General features: G+C 40.5%; 3 protein-coding genes across 3 annotated transcripts; all 3 read right to left on the reverse strand.

The window, feature by feature from the left end:
- Nucleotides 1-1,932: 1,932 nt before the first annotated feature.
- On the reverse strand, nt 1,933-11,832 carry frmd8 (FERM domain containing 8). The gene is made up of 11 exons (XM_061085565.1): nt 11,466-11,832; nt 10,152-10,249; nt 9,875-10,042; nt 9,424-9,525; nt 8,390-8,448; nt 7,776-7,942; nt 6,427-6,642; nt 6,203-6,326; nt 5,921-6,070; nt 4,488-4,716; nt 1,933-4,354 (listed from the first exon to the last, which is right to left on the reverse strand). The coding sequence occupies exons 2-11, from the start codon at nt 10,240-10,242 to the stop codon at nt 4,227-4,229; spliced, it is 1,434 nt and encodes a 477-aa protein (XP_060941548.1). The 5' UTR covers nt 10,243-10,249; nt 11,466-11,832; the 3' UTR covers nt 1,933-4,226.
- Nucleotides 11,833-14,258: 2,426 nt separating this feature from the next.
- rom1a (retinal outer segment membrane protein 1a) lies at nt 14,259-16,631 on the reverse strand. Its single transcript, XM_061085577.1, has 4 exons — nt 16,482-16,631; nt 15,043-15,473; nt 14,662-14,908; nt 14,259-14,477 (listed from the first exon to the last, which is right to left on the reverse strand). Exons 1-4 carry the CDS (start codon nt 16,629-16,631, stop codon nt 14,259-14,261), a joined length of 1,047 nt encoding a protein of 348 aa, XP_060941560.1.
- A 2,442-nt stretch (nt 16,632-19,073) lies between these two features.
- si:dkey-273o13.3 (uncharacterized) lies at nt 19,074-24,108 on the reverse strand. Its single transcript, XM_061085345.1, has 9 exons — nt 23,960-24,108; nt 22,758-23,813; nt 22,279-22,690; nt 21,398-22,192; nt 21,052-21,080; nt 20,687-20,848; nt 20,485-20,551; nt 20,191-20,295; nt 19,074-19,925 (listed from the first exon to the last, which is right to left on the reverse strand). Exons 1-9 carry the CDS (start codon nt 24,106-24,108, stop codon nt 19,074-19,076), a joined length of 3,627 nt encoding a protein of 1,208 aa, XP_060941328.1.
- Between the last annotated feature and the right edge of the window lie 999 nt (nt 24,109-25,107).

Here is a 25,107-nt window from a genome sequence, read left to right on the forward strand (position 1 = left end):
TAAGACAACAAATATTCCATTGATCTATGACCACTGACATCGCAACCGTTCCTTTGACGAAGGCTCCCATTGACTCCCATTAAAACATAAGGCGCACACATAAGAAACACATGAATGAAAGAGTGAATAAATAAAGTATAAAAAAAAAATCTAAATGAAAGGAAACCTTATCTTGTATTATTTACAACCCAAAATTACCATCTATCATTAATGGAAAGTATCCTCAAGGGTGGAAGTAACAAGTAAAAACAGAAAAAAATGGAAGAGATGAGAATGCTACCAAATTAATAATGGAGGGGATCAACATTTAGTGAGTTAAAAAAAGATAAAGTAATTTGAGTTGACATTTTATTTCAACTGTATTGCTTTAATAATCAACTGGGCTGCGATTCCCCATTCATCATTCACAACATGTATTGATAACAAAAAAACACATCTCATACATGTCAATGTACAGTATTAACTAAAAGCAAACTGAACAAAAACAATATTTGCTTAACTAATATTGGTTTGTTTTTATTTTGTTAGCAGACTCCTCTGGTTACATTTTATTTTAATGTAATTAACCAGTAAAACAATAAATTGTAATTCATTATGTACGTGAATTTGGAATAGTGTAATATGCTCAAATCGTACACTTAAGAGAAATATTTCTGAAATATTTACAGAAGGGTGATCAAGAGGAGATATTTGAAGCTCGAAAGACAAGAAAACAGAAGCTGAAGAGCGACAGGCGCCATCTACAGGGAGCAGTTATAATTGTATTAGTCAAAAATTAAAAATCTGGCAGAAGTCTATGTAGCATCAGGGAAAATAAAGTAAAAGTGGAATATAGCTTTGGGATTTAGGTCAGGGATTTGAAAATTATTTTTAAATTAAGAGTTAAGGTCAAAACTATTTCCTCAGGAGTAATTCCAAAACAACTGGCTACATATGCATCAACAGTGTTATATAACTCTTACATCCCTGCAGATTATATTACAATGAAATTAAACACTACAATACTTTCAAAGCCTTATTAAAATTATACAGCAGGTCTGTCAAATTAGGTTGCTGCTAATAGTCATATTGTGGTAAAAGTATTGATGCCGAATATAAAATCATACAAGTTAATTCAAATGAAACTAGCAGAAACACTCACACTCATTTACACTGCAAGCCTAAAGGCCGGCGCATGCTTCTGCGTCGTCAGGGGCCCGCAGGCACGCAGCTGTAACGCAGGACTCGTTCTCATTCATGGTTCTCCAACCGTTGCGCGTGTTGCCATGCAATTCCCCGCCAGAACACTAGGCGCAGTAATGTTTTTTGTCGAAGTCGGCTCTTCTTCGTGTGTTGCACGAAGAAGAGCGATTTATTTACATCGCCACGGCGGCTCCTCAGAGCCTTTTTCTGGCGGAAAAATCCGCCGGTTAGTGACGGGTTATACTAGTGGACATAGTGTCGGATCTCTTCTGCCAAGTGCTCTTCTATCTGGTCCATATTCGTTCTTCTAAATCCTCCGTGGTTTCCGGGCATGAACCGGAAATGCGACTCCGGAAATGATGTAGTCAGCAGACCAATCACAGCCCTCGCGGCCGGGTGACGCTTGCGGGGCTTTGCCGTCTAGTTAGAAAAATTGGCCGACGCGCGTAAGGACGTAGGAAGGGCCGTGAGGGGCCCGGAAGGGCTCCTGCGTCTCCGTTCCCGTGAAAACGCAGAAGCACGCGCCGGCCGTGGTCAATTCAGATTTTTTTTTGTATGTAGCTGTTCACATTATCTTGTAAAATGGGGCAAGTATCAGACTCCAGTGTGAACTGTTATGGTCCTGATGTGACCCACATTCACAGAACAAGATGTCACAGGATGCAGCACCCGAGCCCGCTGTGTGAACGTAGTGTTATGTGTCAGCAGTGAAGTAGTAAACACATCATCACAGATATTCTAAGAAACGGCCACTTTGCATCTGTTTATTAACAAAAAGAAAGAAAAAAACTAGACAAATTTTAATGAAGGAACCACCATTCACTGTTCAACAGCAGCCCAGCGTAGTTAACCAATATATCAATGCACTCACATCAGCAAGGAAAGGTGAAATGCATAATCTATTTGAAAATATGGGAAATATATTACAAAACACAAATTATTTAAAACCACATTAGGATTTCTGGTTTCCAAGCACCAAAAACACTGTTATTGAGATTCCAACTTAGTACAAACAAAAAGGCACTTTATGTTTCTGCTCAAAGAAGATAACGCTTGAAATGACTTATTTCTTCATTCTAGTGTACAAACACTGACCAGTATATGAAAAACAAAGTAAAAATATTCGCTCATAAAAGCTAACAAACGATACAAAACAATCAGCAGATGTAAAAGATTTTCAAAACAGCGTATTAGTATTAATAGTGCAGTATCACATGATGATGTGTAGTCTTTCAGAATGCCTATTCTACAATGTGACATGCATAGTGTACGTGAGCAACAATATATTCGACTGCTGCGGTTAGGGTACCGACAGCATCTGATATAAAAGTCAAAAGCATAGAGATGTAAGCACAATCTGCAGTTTGCATGCTAAGGAGAATCAGGGAGAAGACGCCACATCTGAAATGAGGACATATTGCATTGTTATAAAGACGTATAACTCCTGTAATGTCCATTACTGAGGTGACACTGTTTGTTTAATGTACGTAAGAGAAAGAAACTGCCCAAATAGGGGTCGGGATGGAGTTCAGACACACTCCTGGAGGGACTAACCCTGCCTCTGGGGTGTTTAGGTAGCAGACTGTTGTTGCAGCATGTTCGATAGCTATGGTTTGGTGTAAAGACGGAGATCTTAACGGCAAGCTCGTCTTTACCATAAGCACAGAGAGGGCTGCCGCGGTCCAATGAAAGCCACATACCTCAGAAAAGATTTTTAATTCCAATTGAAGCACTAAATGCTCTTTATGAGTTGAGATTACCCTTCATTTTGCCAACACAATTCTACTTGTGTTTGAAAAGATAGTCCTTAGATGGATAACCAAAACTTAGACCTTGAAGTTGCAGTTTGAATGGAAGGTTTTCTTTTATTCTAGCTTCTCTTATTAGAGAAGTTGCACAACTTTTACATTGCATAAGTTTTACTTTGCTTATCAGGTCCGACCAAGCAAGTGAGTCAAGTCTTGACTGGTAGACGAGTGTCACTAGGTAATACGTTCTTTATTTTAACTGAGTACATAGATTGGTAAGATTTTGAGTCTGCTGTACCATAGTTACCATGTACCATAGTTTTACTTTAGCTCTCCAATGAGCACTTGATACTGTGAACAAGCAATTTTGGTTTGTACAGTCCGATAATGTGAAATATCCTGTTACTTTACATGTTTAGATAACGTCACATTATTCTGCTTTTACAAATAAAAATTCATTTAGCATGTTCTTTCCAAGCAAACCAGCAGCAAGTATCAGCAAATTGGGTAAAAATCTCAGATATGTGTACTTACAAGTTACTTCCACAGCAAATCCAATGTGCTCCCATGTAGACATTTTTTATGATCTGTGACACCAACCGTTTCTACCAGCACTTTTTACAAGTGGTTTCATCCTTTCATGAGAACAAGGCACTGGCAGTTTAAAGAAGCAGAGTAGTGGGAAACACGCCCTCGGATTGTCCCCTGAAAGTGTTTGTCATGCTGACGGTAAAGAGTTTTTGCCAGCTCATACAGCTCTGAGGAGGATGCTTTAATGTTATAAGGGGATGTATTGCAATGTTCAATCCCATAGAAGAGTTAAAGTAAGAGGTAATGCAGTGGTTATACTCATTTGAGGTTAAACATGTTTGAATAATACCAGTAAAAACGTCATTCAGAGTACTGCAAAAGGTGGAAAAGGTCACAAGATAGCATACAGTCGTCATCTGAGGATTTCTCTAAGGCATGTCCCAGACTAATGAAGGAGGTCCCTCATATAGTGCTCAGAGAATAGTTCTATTATGTAAGGCCATCTCATGAATAGCCACTTCAGTTTAACCTCAGAAGCATAGCTGTTAATAGATCTTTTTTTGCTTTTCACATTGCTGTACTCTCTTAATATACAAAATGTCCAAAGATAAATATTGTCACACACTCTTAAATCCCTCACTTGGTCCTCTGCATGATCATATATTATCGGTTAGATGTCAAGAGCGCGTATAAAGTCTTTTCTTTAAATCTCAGTGTAAAATGTTCACGTTTGGTCTTTGGGACGAACAGGGCAGAGCAGTGAGTTTAACCCTGCTCCAGACTCTCTGTCACTTGCACAGCAGAGTATGTGGCTGCAGAGTATGTGGCTGCAGACGTCTGTCGGGTGAAGAATGACGCAGCTCTTTTTGGCTTCAAGCGTTTGATTTCCTTTCCTGAAAGACAAACATGGACAAATATTGAAAAATTCCTCCAGCTGAAGTTACCACAGGGAGAGTGTCATGGTTTAGAAGTAGCTCACGTTAGAGAGATTACGTTAGGATTACTAAATGCCACCATCAGACTCACCATTGTCCACATAACTGATAGTGTTGAGCGAATGGACCCGACTGCACACAACACTGCTTTGCCTGTGCAGCACCCCACGTCGCCCTCCACGTCCGTTCCCTTTGCTGCCCTCTTGTCCGGCTGGCTGCTGAGACACACTCACCTCGCCGTCCATCTCGACTGCAGCTGCACCCTCAGACGCAGACTTCAGCTCCAAACAGAACTCGATGAAGCCGCTCATTAGCTCTGCCTGGTTCCAGACAAAAAAAACAGATCATTAAGTCTGATTCCAAGAAGTAGACGCAATACACAGCTGCACTTGACCTTTTGATGGTCTGTTAGTGAGCCACAGGCATAAAATGTCACATTGCGAGCCTCGGATTAGAGTGTGATTATTGTTGAGTGCCTCCGCCATTATGTAACAGCTCTTCAGCATCTGTTGGCTGAGACAGTCTTTTTCAACCTAACACTCATTGACCAGGGATTATATAGAAAAGAGTACAGAAAATTGCTTTTTTGGTTTCAACCCAATGTCAAGTGTTGAGCTTCTCTAAGAACAAATAGGCTCAGCAGCTACACCTGATCCTCAAAGTTTAAAAAACACCAGGTGCAGGGTGCTCTCCAGAGATCGCTGCATAGTCTCTGTACTTGTTGAAAACATTTGAAGTGAGGTACACATACGAGGACTGCATCTAGTACCCCACCCGGCAGCAAGACGACTAATATTGATGTTCTAAATGCAGCAGAGAAGGTGGATGTGTCCATCAGGTCAGGAAAGGTGTGACCCCAAAAAAGAAAAAAGTGACTCAAACACACAAATGTGCAGATGTTAATAATCATATATAGGGAGGAAACAGTTTCTGGTTTCATGGTACGACGTGGTTAAATTCCAGTTCGTTGTACCGTTTCAATCTTAAAATACTTTTAAGTTTCAGTGTCTAAGATTGAGGTGAAAAGATCTATTAGCAGAAATTGAATATAAAATAGTCCTAGTGATGTTTTCAAAATTGTTGTTTTCTTTATTATTATTTATTGTTTTTATTACAACTGAAGGCTGCCACAGGTTCTCTCTAATGTTTGGAAGGGTTGGGTGAGGCAACATGCAACTTCACCACAAGATGGAACTACATTCTACACACTGAACCTTTAACTACAATTGACATTTGGCTGGTGCTGTAAAAGCATGAGCTGCTAGTGCTCTGGCCGACATTTGGGGTAGATTCTGCAAAACATTAACTTATTTAAGGTGTAAGTTGAATCTGCATAACAGGAATAAATATATTAGTAAAATATAAAACTTGATAAAATAACTTTAGTTTGTAGATCAGCACATAAATAAAAATGCTGCGAAAATACCGGGATTTTGGTCACTATAAATCATGATATAAAATGTTCACAAAATGTCCTATCATATCAGATGCTTTCTGAATTTCCTTTCACTACCACTGTCTTACTTGTTTTGAGTAGATCTTTAGCAGTTTGTTGACTGGAGTTCCGTCTTCCTCTCCATCAAACTCCAGCCATAGAATGTGCGAGTCCCCCTCCTCCTCGGGGTAGCTGTGGTCCCACGAGAGCTGGCTGAAACGCAGGCCGAGCAGAACATGCTACAAGAAAACATGTCCGAGGGGAAAATATCAGCATTGGTTTCATGAGGAGAAATGAGAAACGCTTTCCTTATTTCTGCAGTGTGCAAAATTTTTTACAGAGCTGTTCACCAAGAAAACTTCAGGTCTCACCTTCTCTTTGACATCCATCACATAGACGCCCTCCAGGCAAATCCCAACATTGACGGCTTTGCGCTTTCCCCTTTGGAGGATCCCTTGCCCTTGTTTGTCAATCTCACCAAAGAAGAAACCACACCTGTTTGTGCAGATTGAAAAATTAGCACATATTTATCATTGCCTTTTGAGTTTTAAAACATGTAGACAGAGCATCAATGGCTCATTACAAAAGTTCTTACCCATAATAAGGCAGTGTGTGACACGTGTTGAGGTACTGGTGTAGGAGCTGTGTGGGCTCAGGAGGGATTGCAGCAGATGTGGGGATCTTTCTGTACTCCTCAAGTAGTTTCTGCTCCAGCCCTGCCAGACGACTCGACTTCCCTCTCAGAGTGGAGAGTAAACCACCGCTCCCCAAGGTGACATGTGCAGGCACATAAGAGGTCAGCTTCTTCTCTCTGTGGAAAGTGGAGCAGTTTATATTACAAATTTAGTACAAATCTCAAATGCTACAGATTATTTCCTCTCCTGAATCACCAAGTTCACATATATTAATTAATAAACATAAAATACATGCATATTTTAATGTCATGCTCATTTCACTTAAATGTTCAGTTTTTTGTGTTTAAAGAGGAGGCTCACAACCAAACGCAAGTCTCACAATAAAGCAAACTGCTCTCCTCAATTACTACCACTCACATGCTGACGTATGAATTTCCTAAAGTGGAACAGATTCTGTTCTTAAGCGCAATAAAGACATAAAATAATGAATACCTAGAGATGCTCTGAAAATAACTTCTTGTGTGAAATCTACAACCATTATTAAACAGTAGTGTTTTCTCTCATGTCCACTATTTAAAAAAATTCAAATAAACACCACTGACACAAACTACGATGTTTGATGCTAAAATCTTGCAAAGGCACAAGAGACTTCCTCAAAAACATTTGTTCACTTATCTGTTACTAACAGCTGGCAGTCTGCGACGTGTGTTGCAAGCACCTAAAATAAGAACAGTGACTACACTACTTTAAAACTTCTCTATTATATGAATAGCACTTTATGAGACTTGTCAAGTACTTTATGAGTAATTCTGAATCAAGTCTCAAAAGGCTTTCAAGAAAAACAAGAAACAATGATTATCCCACTCCAATCAAAACTGTTGACCTCTTGATATTCATCAAGGGTGTAATTTTTTGCAATTTGACGATTGTTCATCAAATTGCAACAATCTGTTGTTGATTGCGCTGAAGTACTCAAAGCTGTGAAATCAACCAACTGCCTTTTATCTGTCAGTTAAGGTACATGATTTTGGTTTGTTCTTTTTACAATGTCTTAAAATTATAAAATAGGGTTCAAATAAGAAAATTATGGAGCCAAAGAGCAAAAACATGTTAAATCTGGATAAAACTGGCGTGTGTGTTTTGACAAACAGGTCATCCCTTATTTCAGTCTTTATTCGAAGCCAAGCTACTGTGAACTACGCATCATCTCTAGGCTTGTTTAAGAGAAAACTACAAGTCAACACTTGGATCATCTACACAAAACAATTCAGAAAATGGTCATATATTTTAAACAATCTTTCTGACTCACCTTACAGTAGCAGTAAACTGTTGGCCGTCTAGACCAGTTCCCTCTTCAATAGCAAGAGACAAGGCTCCAAGACTCATCCAGTGCTCTGGATCACAGGGGTATCGACCTGAGAGGATGTTGTTCCTGGCCTCTTCATACAGAAGTTTCAAGACTCCTTCATCATCAATCTGCTCAGGAGGGACACAATAACCAAAATTATCCAACTGTTACGGTATCAGGACAAAAAACTCAGAGTTAGAGGGAGCCCAATATCTTTGAAAAGAAAACAAGCTTTCTAATGATCGTGTCTGATTATTAAATAAATAGATGTAATTTGCTGCCTCATCTAGAGCACTTTGTTACTTTGGTTTTTTTTTGAGTACTGATGAATTATGATTATTATAAAACAGAAAAAAACATGTTTACCCTTCTGAAGCTGATGAAATGGTAATTCAAATTTACAAGAAAACCCATTATGATTACTGCACTCTAATGACTCTCAGACGATGACCAAATTTCTTCATTAAAGCCGACTAAGCAAGCTTTTAGTAGAAAGTGAGGGAAAACAGTGTCATCATAAATTGCTCATATCTAAGATTAATCAATATTCTGCAGTGGATCGGATTTAGTGGTACCTGCAGCTCTTTAGATTTATGATAAAACACATTCCGTCTGTATTGGAGATACGGCTCATCTGAGGAAAAAGCAGAGAACAATGATGCATTATGGTTCTGTGTGTTTCCATATCATTCTAACAAATGAAATCCATTCTCAACGCTCGGCATGGAGGAGTGAAGGTATGGGGACACTGCAGTAGATGTGGGACCAACATCAAATCTAGTTCTCAAGCCCCCTCCAGCCCACTCTGCACTGGCTCACAGTTCTGCACTGTGTGTGGGTGGTATCCCTACCTACTCACAAAAACACATAACAGCATTTAAATGATTATGCAACACATTTGTGTTCCTTTTTTTTGTTAGATTAGTGCTAAGCTGTCACTTTGTCACCAGTTCTTTGGTAACACTGGACAAAAAGCAGCTTTTTCTGCCGAAGTAATGAGAAACAACAACAGACTTTCACATCCCCAAAAGTCCACTATGGGTGACAATGCGCACTAAACAACATTTTCAGTTTGTAAAAAATAAAACTTAAATTCAGTCTTGTCCCATTTGATTTGCCATAAAGTTGTATTCTTGGCCTCACTCATTAAATAGACTTGATCTTTTTCTTTGATTTTTTCTTGATTTTTTCTTCAATACTATAGCGTTTACTGCGTAACCTATTGTAACACAGTAATCAAACTCCGACCATTGATATGTGTGATCATACATTATAATGCATTGAACATTTATTGCATATCTAATAAAGCATTTGTGAATGAATTTGACTGCTACACATGTAACATGTAAGATCTCTAATGATTATATTCATTTTATCTGCTATTATTTCCTCGTTTAATTGTCAAAAACATTTCTAAAGCTTTTGCGCATCCTTCCAGAATTAAAATATATGATTTAACAATATCAGTTCTTTGACCTTTTATTTCATTTATATTACTAGTAAAACAAAAGTTTCTTTACTCTCTGCTCTGAGTCCCTTTCATGCTTTGATTTGAGAAAACATTAAAGGTTAGTGCATTAAACCGAGCAACATGTTGACTATCTCTCACCTTGTGAAATGTCTTCCCCTGAGGCCTCAGTGAAGCGATACAGCAGGTCTTGCCACTGGCGACACAGCTTGTATGGCTGATGTCTCACCTTTAACTGCAGTTCTTAAGTATGGAAGAGTATGGAAGAGATCAAATGTGATACACAGATACTGTATGCATGTTTCCCTGCTCTGACTCTGGTGTGATATTTATACCACTTTCCATTCTCGGAGAGTGGTCAGAGAATTTTGGAACCCACAGTAAATCAAGCCTCTATCATTTAGCCCCAGGCAAGTAGACGCATATTCCTCTTGACATTCTGCCAAAAATATCTTAAATCATGTCACACTGGTAGCAGCTCTGTAAGACACAAGCATCCATATACATATCAACATTCTTATAACATCTGTGCATATAATTTGATCAGAAGAAGGGTCGAAGCAGTAGAGTGTCTGGGCGCTAAAGGTCTTACCGAGCAATGGAGAACATAACCAGAAGGCGAAGGCATCATGTGCAGCTTCAGGAACATTGAGAGCCTCATGAACACTTCGGCCCAGCTCCGTCACAGTGACACTGCCGAGCCCTTCTACAGTGAGGTGGACTGCACTGTCCCCAAACAGGTATACGAGCACATCTTGAGCTTTGTGAACAATCACAAATATATCAAATTAAACAAAAAATAAATAAAAGTACTCCATGTTAGAACAAGATAAAGAGGTGATTGTTATATATTATTTGCTCCACCGTACCCCGGGAAAGTGTTGCAGAAGAAGCAACACTTCCTCTTTGCGAGTGATCGTCTGCTGAATCTGGAGGAAAACTGCAGTCATCCCCTTCCATCTCTATTCTGAGACACAATGAGGAAATTCAGAATCTGTCACAACACAATAACAAACAGCTTCAATAAAACTGTGTGAAAAAGCATCTGAGCCTGGACTGGAAAAATAGAGGGGATACAACACAAAACTTCAGGATTTCTACAGTTCGACGGTTTGAATCTCAGCTCGGCCGGAGTCTTTCTGTGTAGAGTTTGTTATCTCCTCGTGTCTGCGTGGGATCTCTCCAGGTTCCTCCCACAGTCCAAGAACATGCAGATTGGGCTAAATTGATGGGAGACTGTAAATCCACTGTAGTTGTGTATGTGAGAGTGAACGGTTGTTTCTCTCTGTTGGTTTATACACTGGTGACCTTTGCAGGGTGTAGTTCTCCGCCTCTCGCCCATTTTCAGCTGGGAACCGCTCCAGCTCCCACCCACAATCCTCAAGAGGATACACATTAGAGAAGATGGCTGGACTTGATATCTGCAAATCAAAGTTATCTGTGTGCAGCTGGCTGAGTAATGTCCAGCCAATAAGGTGTATGTGCTAACAAGCCTCATACTAACATGGTTATATGCAATACTTTTGCTTTAGTCTCATATACTTTAAAAATACCTTGGCCTCAGAGAAGACTAGAAAGATATCAGCAATATAAAGGGTTGGTGTTTTTTCACTGGCATAACCGACTTCATCCATTTCCTTTGGTCCTGATTCAGTCAACAAGTAATCAGGCTAATTTAGGTGTCACTCTGCACCAGCGCCACCATGTGACTGGAAAACCACCAGTGCAATCAGAACATCCCAGTCGACCACTGTTAACCTCACCCTGTTGAACTGGTGCGATCGTTTGGCCCCAACACGTCACTGTGGCTTTATGTTATGTGAGCATCGACATTACAGCCTGGATGGTGGTGAACACAGAGGGATGAGACCAGCAGCGTGAGGCCCGACCTGCACTCATTTAACAGGATTTTCCTGCACCAAGTACAAACAATGGCTGAGACACTCTGTGTGTCTGGATGCTAACTTCACTTCGTTTTGTTAGCACTAGCTAAGTTAGCTTGAGGGCAGGGGAAGCCATAGCGGCCGTGCTAGCTATTGACGCAATGACTTTACTTCGCTACTTACAGACATGGTAAAACATTTCAGTCAAACGCTGATAAGTCCCAGAAGTGAGCTAACTTTGGGTAGTTCACCCACCAGGCGGATCACACACGCTGTCTCAAATGTTGTCCGTCCACCTACCTGCCACTTCCCGTCAATTTCCCTCCACTCGCGGCTGCTTATCCTGGATACGGTCCAACCAGTAGTGTCCCCAGTGTAGCTCCAGACATTAGCCACCGCCTGGGACCTCCCCGTTAGCCAGCTGTCTGCGGCTAGCCTTCCTCTCTGTTGTTGTGAGCGGTTCCTCACTGGGTGTGACAGTCACCGTGGAGGATTCAAAACTCCTCCACTACCGAGTCACCCGTGAGGGAAGCGGCTGTAAACTGATCCCAGAGCGAGGGGGTCGATGGTGGGTTTCAAAAACACGTTCAAAGACAACGTGTCAACTTGTGAACGACTTTACACGGAACCGGTTCGAAAAGATTCGATCCCGAGAATCGGTCGACACGTCCGGAGAGCGCGCTCACGTAGCGTCACGTGACCAGAACGTCTTCCCACGCAGGCAGCAGATCAGTGTGTTTATCTGCTGCACAGGCTTTACTTTATATAATATTAATATAAAGTTTAATATGTTTATCTGCTGCACAGGCTTTACTTTATATAATATTAATACAAAGTTTAATAGGTTTATCTGCTGCACAGGCTTTACTGTATATAAAATACTTTATATAATATTAATATAAAGTTTATTCGGTTTATCTGCTGCACAGGCTTTACTGTATATAAAATACTTTCTAATATTTATATAGTTTAATCGGTTTATCTGCTGCATAGACTTTACTCTATATAAAATACTTTATATAATACTAATATATAGTTTAATGTGTTTATCTGCTGCATAGACTTTACTATGTATAAAATACTATACTTCAAATTTTCTTTTTAAAAGTTTGACAGTTTGAAGGACAGCTGGATTTGCCCTGCCTTAAATGTAGATATTTAGTGCACAATTACCAGTTTAGAGCAAAAACTGCACAGTGAAGTTCACAAAGCTAATAACGTTTGCATGGTTCTGGCACGTATAATAATGTAGCATATATTATTTGTCTGATGTTGCTTTATTTGTGTTATTGCACTGATGTAGTCTACCAGGTTTGTAACCTGCCACAATACGTTTGACACATCGCTATCAAACAAGGATGATGGATAACGTACACAATTCAATATACAGTAGAAGCACAAATATGTGATGGAAATATTGGACATCTAGTGGTGAGGATGACTGGTGCAGTGCCTGTCGTAAACCTGCCTGTTTGGAACGGACTAGATACTTGGCCTTTGGTGATGCTGGTTGCAGCTTTCTTTCTGAATCTGTAAAAGTGACCTGATGTAAACAGCAAGTAAAGACCTGCTGAAGGACCCTGAGGCAGCACCACCACTGCTGCACAAAGGGCTGTTCACCTAGTTATTCAAACTTTATTAATATTTAACGTAGAGCATGTCCAAATCGCATCAAATTCAACACTGCCCTTCCTTGGGCTCTTATACACCAGCAAAGTGTGAAGCTGATAAGACAATTCATGAAATAGGATTTCCACATACAGAAAGACAGAGAGCTTTGATAATTAAGGCGCGTATAATAGCAATAATAATTACACTGTTAATTATGTTTGCTTAGTAAAATATACAGCCCAGGTCTTTTGCAATAAGAATACAGTACATGGAAATCCTTTCCCAGCTTTATTGGTGATTCTACACCCAGATATGTGAGCTAAAGAAAATCACTCAGCACACAGTCCTGATTTTTAAAGGGCTTTAATAAAGCTTTTCCCATGGGTTGATATAACAAATAGATTCCAGAGAAGGACAAATTTATTTTTTTTGGAAATAAAAAGACTGCAGAATTCTTTTATAATTACACCTAATTAACCACTGGGAGGTAAAAATAAAGTTCAGGTTTTTTTCCTTTTGTGTGGCAAAATCAGTATTTGTACTTATACTTAAGTATACTTAATGTATCAAGCCTCAGAAACAGCCTGCACCTGCATCTTACATCCATCTGACGCAGGGGTATACCTGCCATGGCAGCAGGCTGAGTGGCCTATTAATAAACAGGATTAACAGCTTTAATAAAGGTGAGAGAACAGAGGACACAGTTGATGGCTTTCATCGCATTATCGACACTGATACATCAATCCTCTTAATCCTATTCTTCTCACAAGCAGGGAGAAAGTTGCACCTTAGAGCACTGGTTATGGAGAGTGACATGTGGAATATCATACGCATGCATTTTATTTACAATAGAAAGGAGTTGAAACAAGTTACTCCACTGCATCAGCTAATTGGTATCTTCAAACTTTAAAAAAGTAACCTATCATTATATGTCGTTATCTTGTTGCACCGCAGGAAATTGTGCCTCCCGTCTCTCTACAATTCAGATTTACATCCTTATTTTGTACAACCAAAATCTTTATACTTTTCCTCATGAATTAATATTTACCCAGTGATCTTTTGATCGGCCGATGATTGCTTTATTCATTATATTTGTATTAATTATACATAGAAAAGCATTGTAGTAGTGAAATTAGCAATGCATGACAATTAAACAAGTGAAGTGATTTTGTGTATTTGTGAAACAAATGTAACAATAAAAGGGTTTATTATTATAAAAAATGAGAAATAATAAAAGATAGAGAATGTGGTCAGTTGTTTATCCATTTTAAGGAGCAGAAGAAATCATGGGTTTACACTAACTTCTGTGGGTGGCTCTTCTCTGGTGTAATACAGTGTGGGAAATATGAATGGGCAAGTATAGTGAGATAGTAAATGTTTACCAGTGATGATCATCTGATAATAAAAAAATACTAGACCTAAATCGTTGATCGCCCTCTCTGTGTAAAAATTATTTACATGTGTGTGTGCGTCATGTGTGGTTTAGGCCGTGGCCGTGGGGGTCCCTCCTGCTGCAGTAGTGCCCTCTTCCACCTGGTTTGTGAGCATGAAGAACTTCAGCACAGGGTTAATGAACTCCATGAAGGTGTCTTTCACGCTTTTCTCCAGCAGGTAGCCTTCTGTCTCGATCTCTGTATTTTCCTTCCCCGCCACTGCCTCCATGGCGGTCTGCAGGAACCGCAAGCTCACCAGCACAGAAGCCTGGGAGGAAGAAGGTGGGAAAATGTTAGATGTTGAGCTGCATCCACAATATCTATGCTATATATATCTATAACCTCTTCGCAGTTCAATCAATTCCGTAAAAGACCAATTTCATGGCACCTATAGCACCACCAATCTAGCGTGGAGTCACTGTGGGGCCACTTTAATTGTTATCATGCTGTACCTGTAAGACTAAGACTGACAGCACTCCAGCCCCAATGGTGTTCATCAGACCCATATAGTAGTTGACCAGGGCCTCTCTGCAGCCTCGGAGGTAGATGTTGAGCTCCTCCGTCTGGTATTCATAGTTGTAGTGAGCCGAGTCGTTGGTGAGCTGATACTGGATGCACGGCCGCGGAGAGCTGGGGTTGCAGCAACTGAACGGGACACCGTCCACCAAGTAACGGCCATCCACGTTGCTCTTGATGCGGCTAAGTAACCAAAGGAAACATGTGTCAGATAAGAGATGTTTTCACCAGTAAACACAGTATTGTTATGTCCCTGAGCTTCGATTTTAAATATTCACTGATGTGAAAACCTCTTCCAACCATTTCCCACCACTTACTCTTTCACTTCCTTAGAGCTGAAATCCAGGTAGCGGTTGCTGATCCACTGGACCTCGAACCAGTCCCTGTAGTCACTGTTTCCACAACACTGAAACTCAAGCTGCAGCCGATCGATGTTCTGCTTCTGGAAGCAGCGGCCTGGGGTGTCTGTGTCCTTGTAGAATCGGATGCCATTCTTCAGGCCGCCCTTCAGGGAAGACTCCAGGCTACCCTTCATTGCGTAGCTCATGATGACGGCTAGCAGCATGAGGACAGTGAAGAAACAGGAGATGGCGAAGTAGGGCTTCAAGAAGTTCTTCCAGCGAGGGAATCGCCCGGCCTCCAGGGCATCTTGACAGATCTTTGAAGCAAAGTAGTTGATCCCCAAGGAGGCCAGACCAACTATCATCAGGGTGTTGGGCACAACATGGATGTCTCCATTCTCCATTACCTGTAATTAAGTCACACAGTAATGTAATTAATGTACTGAAAGTTATATTTGTTTTAGATGGAAAATCTAAAATTGGTTTCTTTCATCAATCTTTGACACTCTCATGTTTTGGGATGAATATTAGATTAAATAATTTCAAATGTTTTTTTATTTTGTATGGACATGTTAGAAGTCCTAAACTTACACAATGCATAATATTATACTGTATGATAATTTGCATTTTATTTATCAGGATAACAGTCAGTCTTAAATATTCTGTTAAGAAATAAATATGTGGTTAACAACCTGAGAGTTGTTGAGGAAAGTGAAAAACAATCGCATAAACAGACAGTGTGTGTGTGTTAGGGTCACATTCATTTTTAATCACTGAAATATTATTATACTTGTTATTTTTACAAACACCAGAAACCTTGCAAAAGAAAGTGAAAGCTGTGAAGATTATGTTATTGGAGGCTGAACACAATAAAAATACGCAAACTATTCCAATATAATATTGAAATACGTCAACATAAGCTGAAACATAGTTTTGATTATAGGTATAATCAAAAGGTATAATGCCAGTGGATTAGCATGATTAAGACTGACAGAGCCTGGTTTTATTAAATGATGACTCAAGAGCTAAAGTGGGTCACAGTCGTTTCCAGTTTACAAGGACATTTCTTCATCTTGTCAAGAAATTCTATTCCATTTTCAAATTTTCTTTTTAAAAGTTTGACAGTTTGAAGGACAGCTGGATTGGCCCTGCCTTAAATATAGATATTTAGTGCACAATTACCAGTTTAGAATCATTACCTTTTCATGTGTTATCTGTTTTTTTTCTCAATCACAAATATGAACACAGTATGTCCACAAACTCCAATGAACTGTAAAGTCTCTATTGCACCAATAAACGTGGCCCAATTACAATTACACAATTTTCCGATCATAGCATTTTAAAATTAATAATAGCAAAGCTTAGGATGTATGAACGAAGCTTCAAAGTCCTGGAATTATAATTTCAAAAATTACCTCTGACCGTCTGCGGAGCTCCGTCTTAAGCAGGCACCCCAGGGTGAAGGTCATGGCCCCGGCCACTGTGGCGCTCCAGGAGAGCAGCCACAGTCCCTGGGCCAGCTTCACCCTTTTCTCAAAGGGGAACTTCATCTTCATCACCACCATGGTTGCAGCGAGGGGCTCCGGGTCTCACCGAGGGAATAGGGGAAGGAGAGCGATGAGGCGACGAGGGACGATACTGTGCTTTGTCTGTGAGAGAGGAGCAGAGGTGAGAGGCAGAACTCCAAAGCCTCAGAGAGCAAGATGACAAAACTGTACTAAAACTCTGAATTTGGAAAATTAAGAAGTGGAAACACAGCAGGCGAAATTCAAGACATGCTGAAAACATCTATTTAAAAAGTCTGGTGAAATTACCGCAAAACCCTTAGAGAATACATTTATAAAACTTTAGACGTTAGAGCATCAAAATTCACCTTGTTCGATTCCCCAGAAAGTGCAGAAAAAAGTCCAGTTATCTCTACCGACCACTGTGTACCGTCCAGTGTGCCACACAGTGGATTTGGCATACTGGATTTGGCAGAACCTGAATGTCAGGAGTGTCTTACCTCTAATGCCTACCTATCCTATTAAAGTGGTCTGTGAATCCAGGCCATTGTCAGATCAGCACCCATCACTCACACAGAGGGACACAGATGACAAACCAAATTGAACCTGACAGGGAGGTGGATATTATCTTAATGTGTTAGCTGTGCACAGTAACATATATCCTCATGAAACAACCTCATATACACATCTAAACTGAATTAAATCTGAGATTAAAAGACAACAAGACAAGGATACGTGTTACAACAATTTAAGAATTTTGATAATAATAATATAATAATACATTTATTTATACAGCACCTTTCATACATAAAATGCAGCTCAAAGTGCTTTAAAATTAAATCAATAAAATCAAAGACATGAAATAATAGATCAATAAGATCATATTTGCAATAAAACAAAGACTTAGGAAAAAATAAAAATCAATAAAAATGTAAGAATAAAAATATAACAGATCAAATTTGATTGTAGAAATAGGTCTTCAGTTGTTTCTTAAAACTATCAACAGAAGAAGCTTTTCTGATGGTTAGTGGGAGTTTGTTCCAAGCCTTTGGTGCATAGACAGAAAAAGTTTGTTTTTGGGATATTGAGCAAGCCCGCGGCAGACGACCTGAGAGAAATGTCTATATTCCGATTGAAAAGTCAGCAATAATAATTCAGCATAAGTCAGCATAATAATTTCTTGTCTTTCTTTTTATTTAGTTTTGCTTCTTATAATGAAGTGACTTTTAAAGGGAGCATTGATAGTTGAAAAAAAGTATATAAATGTCTACTGCCAGTGAATATTATTTACATTGAGGACATGACTACAAAGGAATGTGTAGTGGCAGAGAGAGTAAGTGTTGATTGTCTTATAATCCCCACAAGGACGACAGAGGACTACATGTTGATCATACGGTTGTTTGCAGAGGTTCCATGCAGGCAGAAAGAATCCACACACTGATCATGGTATTGCTTTTGCTTTTGTGTTTGTTTGATAAAAACCCACTTTGCATTTCCCCCCAATGGAGTCAGTGGTTGTTTCTGAGCAAACACAAGGTTGAGGGATTTTTTTAGACATCTGAAGTGACATTGATGCACTTGGTAGTTTTATCTAGTCTGTAAATTACAAGGATTAGAATATCCCCAGCAACAAGTATCAGGTGTATAAATACTAAAAAAAAAGATTAACTAAGTGTGGTCTAACCTGAACAGCAAGGAGCTGAGAAACCTGAATGAAATCTGGTCATGAGTTCTGTCTCACCCAGCTACAACCTCCATCACCACCTTTCTCAGAAATTAAATCAATGTAGCAATTGTTTCTTCGTATACTTTATTAGATTTTATATGGACAGAGTTACATGGGTTACATTAAACGCAAGCTTGCAGAATTTGTTTATGCAAGCATATCTTTTGGCATGTAAGTTATTGCAACCAGAGGAATAACATGTTTTACACAAAGATAGGACCATACTTAAAGCTGAGACAACATTATAACATATTTTGTGTGTGTGTATATATATATATATATATATATGTATATGTAATGCTGTACAACCATACGTTTTACAACAGGGAAATAGATTAACATGAAACAAATCTTTTAGTATGTGTTTAGGAAGCCTTCAACTGTGTGTCTACATACATAAGGACTACATATTATACAAATACGTAATGTTTCATCCAGTAAAGCGAAAACACAAACAAAAACATATATGTAGATCAATACAACAAAGATACATATCTTTATCTATTTTACTATTTTACCATTAAATTAGCAAATCCAAGGTGCAGAGGAAAAACTGAACAATATTATTTATTATTATTTACATATTATAGACATATAAGATACATTTTGCCTCCAGTACCACTTGGCAGATGTTTAATTGTATTGTTTTTTATTTAGGAACAAAACCAGTGAGTCCTAAAGTTTTGCAGTTACATTTATTGGACCAAACTAAATGAGCTTAATTGAACTTTAACCTTAAACCTAAAAATTATGATTTCAGACACCTCACGCTACTGTCACAGCTTAGTTCGCTCCACTTTCAACACCTCGTCTGGAATCCCTCCCATCCAGCCGCGCACCTCCGCCCTGCCCTGACCTTTGCCGTCACTGGTCTGTGATTCACGTATGAAGTGGTTGAGCATCAGCTCAGCCGTCTGCAGGCTGGCCAGGCCACTATTTACATCTGACATCCTGCTCTCCGCCAGCATCCCCATAGCTGCCTCCCTGTCACTGTTTGTTCTCCAATGATGAATGATCTCATTATCTAAATCCCCGATAACGTCTTCCCGGGGGTGGTGGAGGTCCATCATGGCCTCGGTGCCCCTCAGCTCCTTTTGCATGTGATGCCGTGCCAGAGGAATTTCCTCCAGGCTGGCTGACCGGATCAGGATGGAGGAGCCAAGGCTTGGACTTGAGGTGATCCTGTAATTGCCCTCAGCTGTCATGCTGTCAGACAGATTCTTAAAGCCAGAAGGGCAAGCATTGCTTTGCGGTGCTGTTAAAATCTCATTATGGATTTTGAACTGGAGATGAGATGTCTGCCGCAGTCTTGCAGACCGCAGGCCTACAGTTTCCTCACCCCCTGACTCGCTGTCTTTGTCCACGTCTGCTTCTTGGTGTCTCCACGCATGAATTCTATTCGATCCTGTCAGTATAAATCGTGGGATCTCGTCCCCAATCTCTGACCAGTCGGATTCCTCCTCCTCTGGAACTGACCCTAGAGACTGGTCCTGGCTGCTGGCGTTAGTGTTCCCGTAGTTATGGGTGTCCATGAACTGAGCTGGAGGGGGAGCGATGGGCAGACCCACTGGATTAATGGAATCGTCTGACTGAAAGTGGATGTTGGTTTTGTGTTGGACAGATGCTGCCTGCAAAGGTTACAAATGGATGAGTTTATTGATTAAATGATGTAGTCAAGTAAGATATTGTTGAGTAATTCACATCGGCTCATTCATATTTCAGTTGTTTTACTTTGTTGTTTTACATAGTTGGTCAGTTTTGGTTTACCCCACAGTAACAGAAATCCAAAGAAATAGCAGTAATTTTCAATATGTCTTTTTTCACCACTGAATATGAATATGAATGTGTGTGTACATTGACTGTCTGCCCAGAACTCAAAGGTCAACATCTTACTTTGAATGTTTCCACACTGTTGCCAAATTTGGCATCAGCGAGCTGCTCCATCAACGCTGAGATACGATGGTTCAACCTCTCGCGTTCTCCTTCCATATTCTGAGCCTAACACAGGAAGTACAGCAGATGAACTTTAAGTCAATGGCGGATCTAAGATTTCTATATTTCAGGGAGCATAAAGAGGCACATGAGTCAAAACTGGCTTCGATATATTCATACTCAGGTTTTAATAAATTAGGAATTCATGTTTTTGTAGCTTATGGTCAAGACACTAAGAAATACCAGTATTCTCACCACTGAGTTTAGCTTTAGCTGCAGGAGATTATTGGTCTGTTGTGTTGAGGAGCAGCTGTCATGGAGTCTAAAGACAGAGAGAGGGGGAAAGTGCAGTAGTCCACAAGAACAAAATATATTACAATCTGAAAACAATATCTCTCACATGGTATGAAATTAAGAATCAGTTGCAGATCATATATAATAAAACGGCTTCCTCTACCTCTTAAATTTATCGGCGAGGCTGCTGAGCTCCATACGTGTCTTCTGAAGTTCTGCCTCCAAAATCTTTTGGCTGTTCACAAACTCCTCTCCCAGACATTCCATCCTCACTGCTGTTTTCAGCAAATTTTCATGCAGACCTTCATTCTTCTCCTGTAGTACTCTGTCAATTACAGAAAAGACAATGTACACAAGCTTCTGGTGCATTTGTTCAATGAGCAAATTCTTTCATATTTTTGCAAAAGTATTTTCATTCCTTTGGATGTAAAATCACACATATCAGTGTGTTCCATGGTATTCACATCCAAATTAACGGATTAATGCTTTTATCAGTTAATATAATCAACAGAGTTACATCATACTTACATTATTCTACCCATCTCATGTGCTTCTTCCTGCATTTAAGACCAACAAAAAAAGAAATAATAATTAATGTGCACAACAAAAAAAGTGAAAAAGCATTCGTTGGACTTCCATTATTCAATTACCCTTAGTTTGTGCTTGTAACTTATCTATTGTTCAGAAATAGATAATCTATAAGTTACACAGTAACATGCACACAAATCAATACACAATCAAATGAGTGGAACATCATTGCATAACCTGTTAATTAAGCAAGTAAAACACAGGCAACTATTGACCTGTCAATAATTTCTTATTGAACATACAGTAACAGTGGATTTCAGAAAGAGTTTTGAATATAATGTCAAACCTTATGTGCTGATGAGTCAGTGAAACTAGTCCGTTCCTCCTCCAGGCTGGAGGTGCTCAGGGTCTTCTTGGCTGAGTCTGCTTTAGAGAGAGACTCTGGCTTCTTGTGTGAAGGAGGACTGTCATCAGAATGGCCCTTTAGATGAGTGTGGTGGTCATCATGGCCATCATGGTCGTGGTCCTTGTTTTTGGAGTAGGTTTGGTTGAGATGCAACGGATGTCCTTGGTGATGCTCTTGAGTGTCAGCGTGGTGGTCTCCATGGTGATGCTGGTGTCCTGGACTGTGGTGGTCTCCTCGGGGATATTGCTGAGATTCAATGTGGTGGTCTCCTTGGTGATTCTGATGGGATTCAGTATGGTGGTCTTCATGGTGATGCGGATGTGATCCACCATGGTGGTCTCCATGGTGATGTTGATGGCCTGAACTGTGGTGGTCTCTATGGTGATGCTGATGGCCTGAACTGTGTTGGTTTCCATGGTGATGCTGATGGCTTGAATTGTGGTGGTCTCCATGATGATGCTGATGGCCTGAACTATGGTGGTCTCCATGGTGATGGCCCTCACTGTGATGGTCTCCATGGTGATGGTGATGTGGTGGGCTGTGGTCGTCTCCATAATGATGGTGATGTGTTGGGCTGTGGTCGTCTTCATGGTGATGGTGATGTTGTGGGCTGTGGTCGTCTCCATGGTGATGGTGATGTGGTGGGCTGTGGTCGTCTCCATGGTGATGGTGATGTGGTGGGCTGTGGTCGTCTCCATGGTGATGGTGATGTGGTGGGCTGTGATGATCTCTGTGCTCAATCGATGATAGGCTGTGGTGTCTGTGTTGATGTGGTGTAGTAGGACGTTCAGTGTCTGGGTGGTTGCTATGTGGATGGTGACCTGAATTGTGATCTTCATCATCATGTGTTGGGGTGTGGCAACCTTCTTGACGATGACTTGTGTTGGGGGGGTCTCCATGATGATAATGATGAGTTGTATTATCTTTCTGGTGAGGAGCATGACTATGGTGGTCTCCATGGTGATGGTGTGGACCGTGGCCATGGTCCTTCCCATGGTGATAATGATGGTCTCCATGACGATGGTGGTGATGAGTTGCACTGTGGTCCATAGTTGGGCTGTAGCAATCTCCATGATGATGGTCTCCATAGTGACGGTGATGGGATGGGCTGTGGTGGCCTCTGTGGTGCTGAAAAGTGTTGTGGTGTTCACCGTGGTGGTGGGTTGGGCTATGGTGATCACCATGACGATGATGATGACGGCGGTGTCCGTGGTGATGCTGAGGACTTGGGCTCTTGCATTCTTCATGGTGATGATCATGGTGACTGGAAGTGTGATCTCCTTGGTGACGGTGGCGGCACTTATAAGAACAAGAGCGGTTGTGATGCTGAGGAGTCTGCGTGTGAGGTTTTTTCAAACCTCTTATGTCGGTGCAGCTTCTGGGCCTGTGATACATGTGATCGGTGGAGTCTGCAGAATCATAACTGTGGTGGTGTGGGAAGGACTTAGAGTTAGAGAGACGAGAGGAGTGCTGACTGGTGTGGGAGTGTCTGCTGGAGGTTACTGAGTCTGCACTGGTGGGCCGAATCCTATGCTGTCTGTGTTTCTCAGTGCGGCTGTCTATCGTACTGGCTTTGGAGGAGGAGGCCTGCCGTGGACTGCAGTGTCTTTGAGCATCTGTGACCCCGAGGGTGGTGAGTCTCATCGGGCTGAGCACCTGCCGAGTGATCTCATTCAGAAAGGCGGAGAACTTCTTTTTTTCCTTCATTAAATTCTTCTTGGCTTCACATTTACTTGTTTCTTGTTCAATGTCATCCAAACTTCCATCGCCATCACTGTCTTTGGGTCCAGTGAGAGCCTCCATGGATTTGGACTTGCGGACATCATTTCCAGAGCCTCTCGCAATCTTCTGCCTTTTACTGTGGGTCGGTCTGTTGCGAGAGGACTTGCCTTTCTCTGTTTTCTGTCTGGCCGATTGCTTGTTTTGATCACCCCCTTCATCTATCAACGGGGCTGTGTCGTCTCCTTCTTCAGAATACCTGCGTTTCCCTGAAATATCAGTACAGGACTGTGAGTGCTGAGGCCTCCTCAGTGGATGTCTGTCCAAACGCTCACTGCTGGAGTCAGAGGACAGGCTGGAGGAAGATGCTGAGGAGGAGGAAGAGAGGGGAGAAGAGGAGAAGGAGGAAGGGGAGGACGATGTTGACGAAGAGGAGGAGGAAGAGGAGTGTGAGGAGGAACTAGTGGAGGAACTCAGGGAGGCTTCTGTGAGAGAAGCACGGTGGTGACTTTGCTTGTGATGTTTATGGTGAGAGGGAGGATGATGAGTCTGGTCAGTGACACTTGGCCGTCGATGGTCGGGTCGATGGTCGGGCTGGTGATCGCTGAAGAGGCTGTCCTCTGCTGATGAATGGGTGCTAGTTCAGACAGAAAACAAGAGGTCAATGTCACACAGGATTCTCTGCTACTTTAAACACAGAACTTTTCCATCTCTTTCTCTACTGAAACAATCAGATACAGATTTTTACAAATGTAATGAGAGAAGAAAAATTGCATGACCTACTCTTGACTATGAGTGGCATCAGAATGGTGGGACTTTTTCTTGTAGTGGTGTTGATGGCGGCCTTGATTTTGGTGATGGTTCTTCGCTGGTTGAGATTTTGAGTTTGCAGGCTTTCCACGCTTGTGGTCTTTTTCTTGATGGTCACACATTTCAGACTGATCCGCTATCTGTCAGCTGAGAGTCGTCCTCAGAAACGGGTAGAATATTGATTCCCTGGTGGAATATTTCACAGTCATGATCATTATGCGCTTTCCACAAAATACATCCACAAAATGTTTTTATTTATTTAATGGTGTAATGTAAACTAGATTTAAAAAAAAAATTGAATTTCATATCAAAAGATTAATAATAACTTACAAAAAGTAGACAACAGAAGCTAGATGGTATTGCGGCATAATTTGTAAAAAAGTACAACTAGATAACAGTTTGTGCAAAATACAACATTGTAAAATACAAGCAACACTAGAACACATTCAATTTATAAAACAATAAAAGTTTAGTTCTTCTATTGTACTTCTATTTCAGACATTATATCAAATATTTGACATTTAATTTTCTTGAAACATCTGCAAACATCTGTACTCACGTTCTCAGGGAGCTCTAGGGATGACGCAGGCAGAGATGCTCCTTGTATCAGAATTGCAGCCTTTCTGTGACGAACCTAGTAATAGAAGTGGGAAGCACATCTGAACGACTCACAATCACACATCAATATATATACTCTGGTGCTGTCCAATGACAGAGGAGCCAGTTTTGACAGATTTGAACTCTATTAACTCTATTGTACACCACATTCATTCTATACAAGTTAATATAAATGATTGAAATGCCATTCTTATGTACAATTCACTCTGTAGCCGTCTTGTCACACACAATTAAAACTAAATAATGGAACAATATTCTTACAATATATACAATAAATAAAGAAATGAGAAAATATATATTTTTTAGGGATCTTTGGACAATGCCACAAGGACATGATTTTAGGGGTTTGTTAAAAAGACGTGCTTGACTTCTGTTATGACATTTGACCAAAATGTGGATAATTAAAAAACTGCAGGGATGTCATTGTGTGTGGGAATCAGATATCACTCACAACTTGCTTTGTGCTTGTTTGTTTTATAGAATTTTTGAATATTCACAAAACA

The sequence above is a fragment of the Limanda limanda genome, chromosome 14 (assembly GCF_963576545.1).
Source record: "Limanda limanda chromosome 14, fLimLim1.1, whole genome shotgun sequence".
Classification (NCBI taxonomy): Eukaryota; Metazoa; Chordata; class Actinopteri; order Pleuronectiformes; family Pleuronectidae; genus Limanda; species Limanda limanda.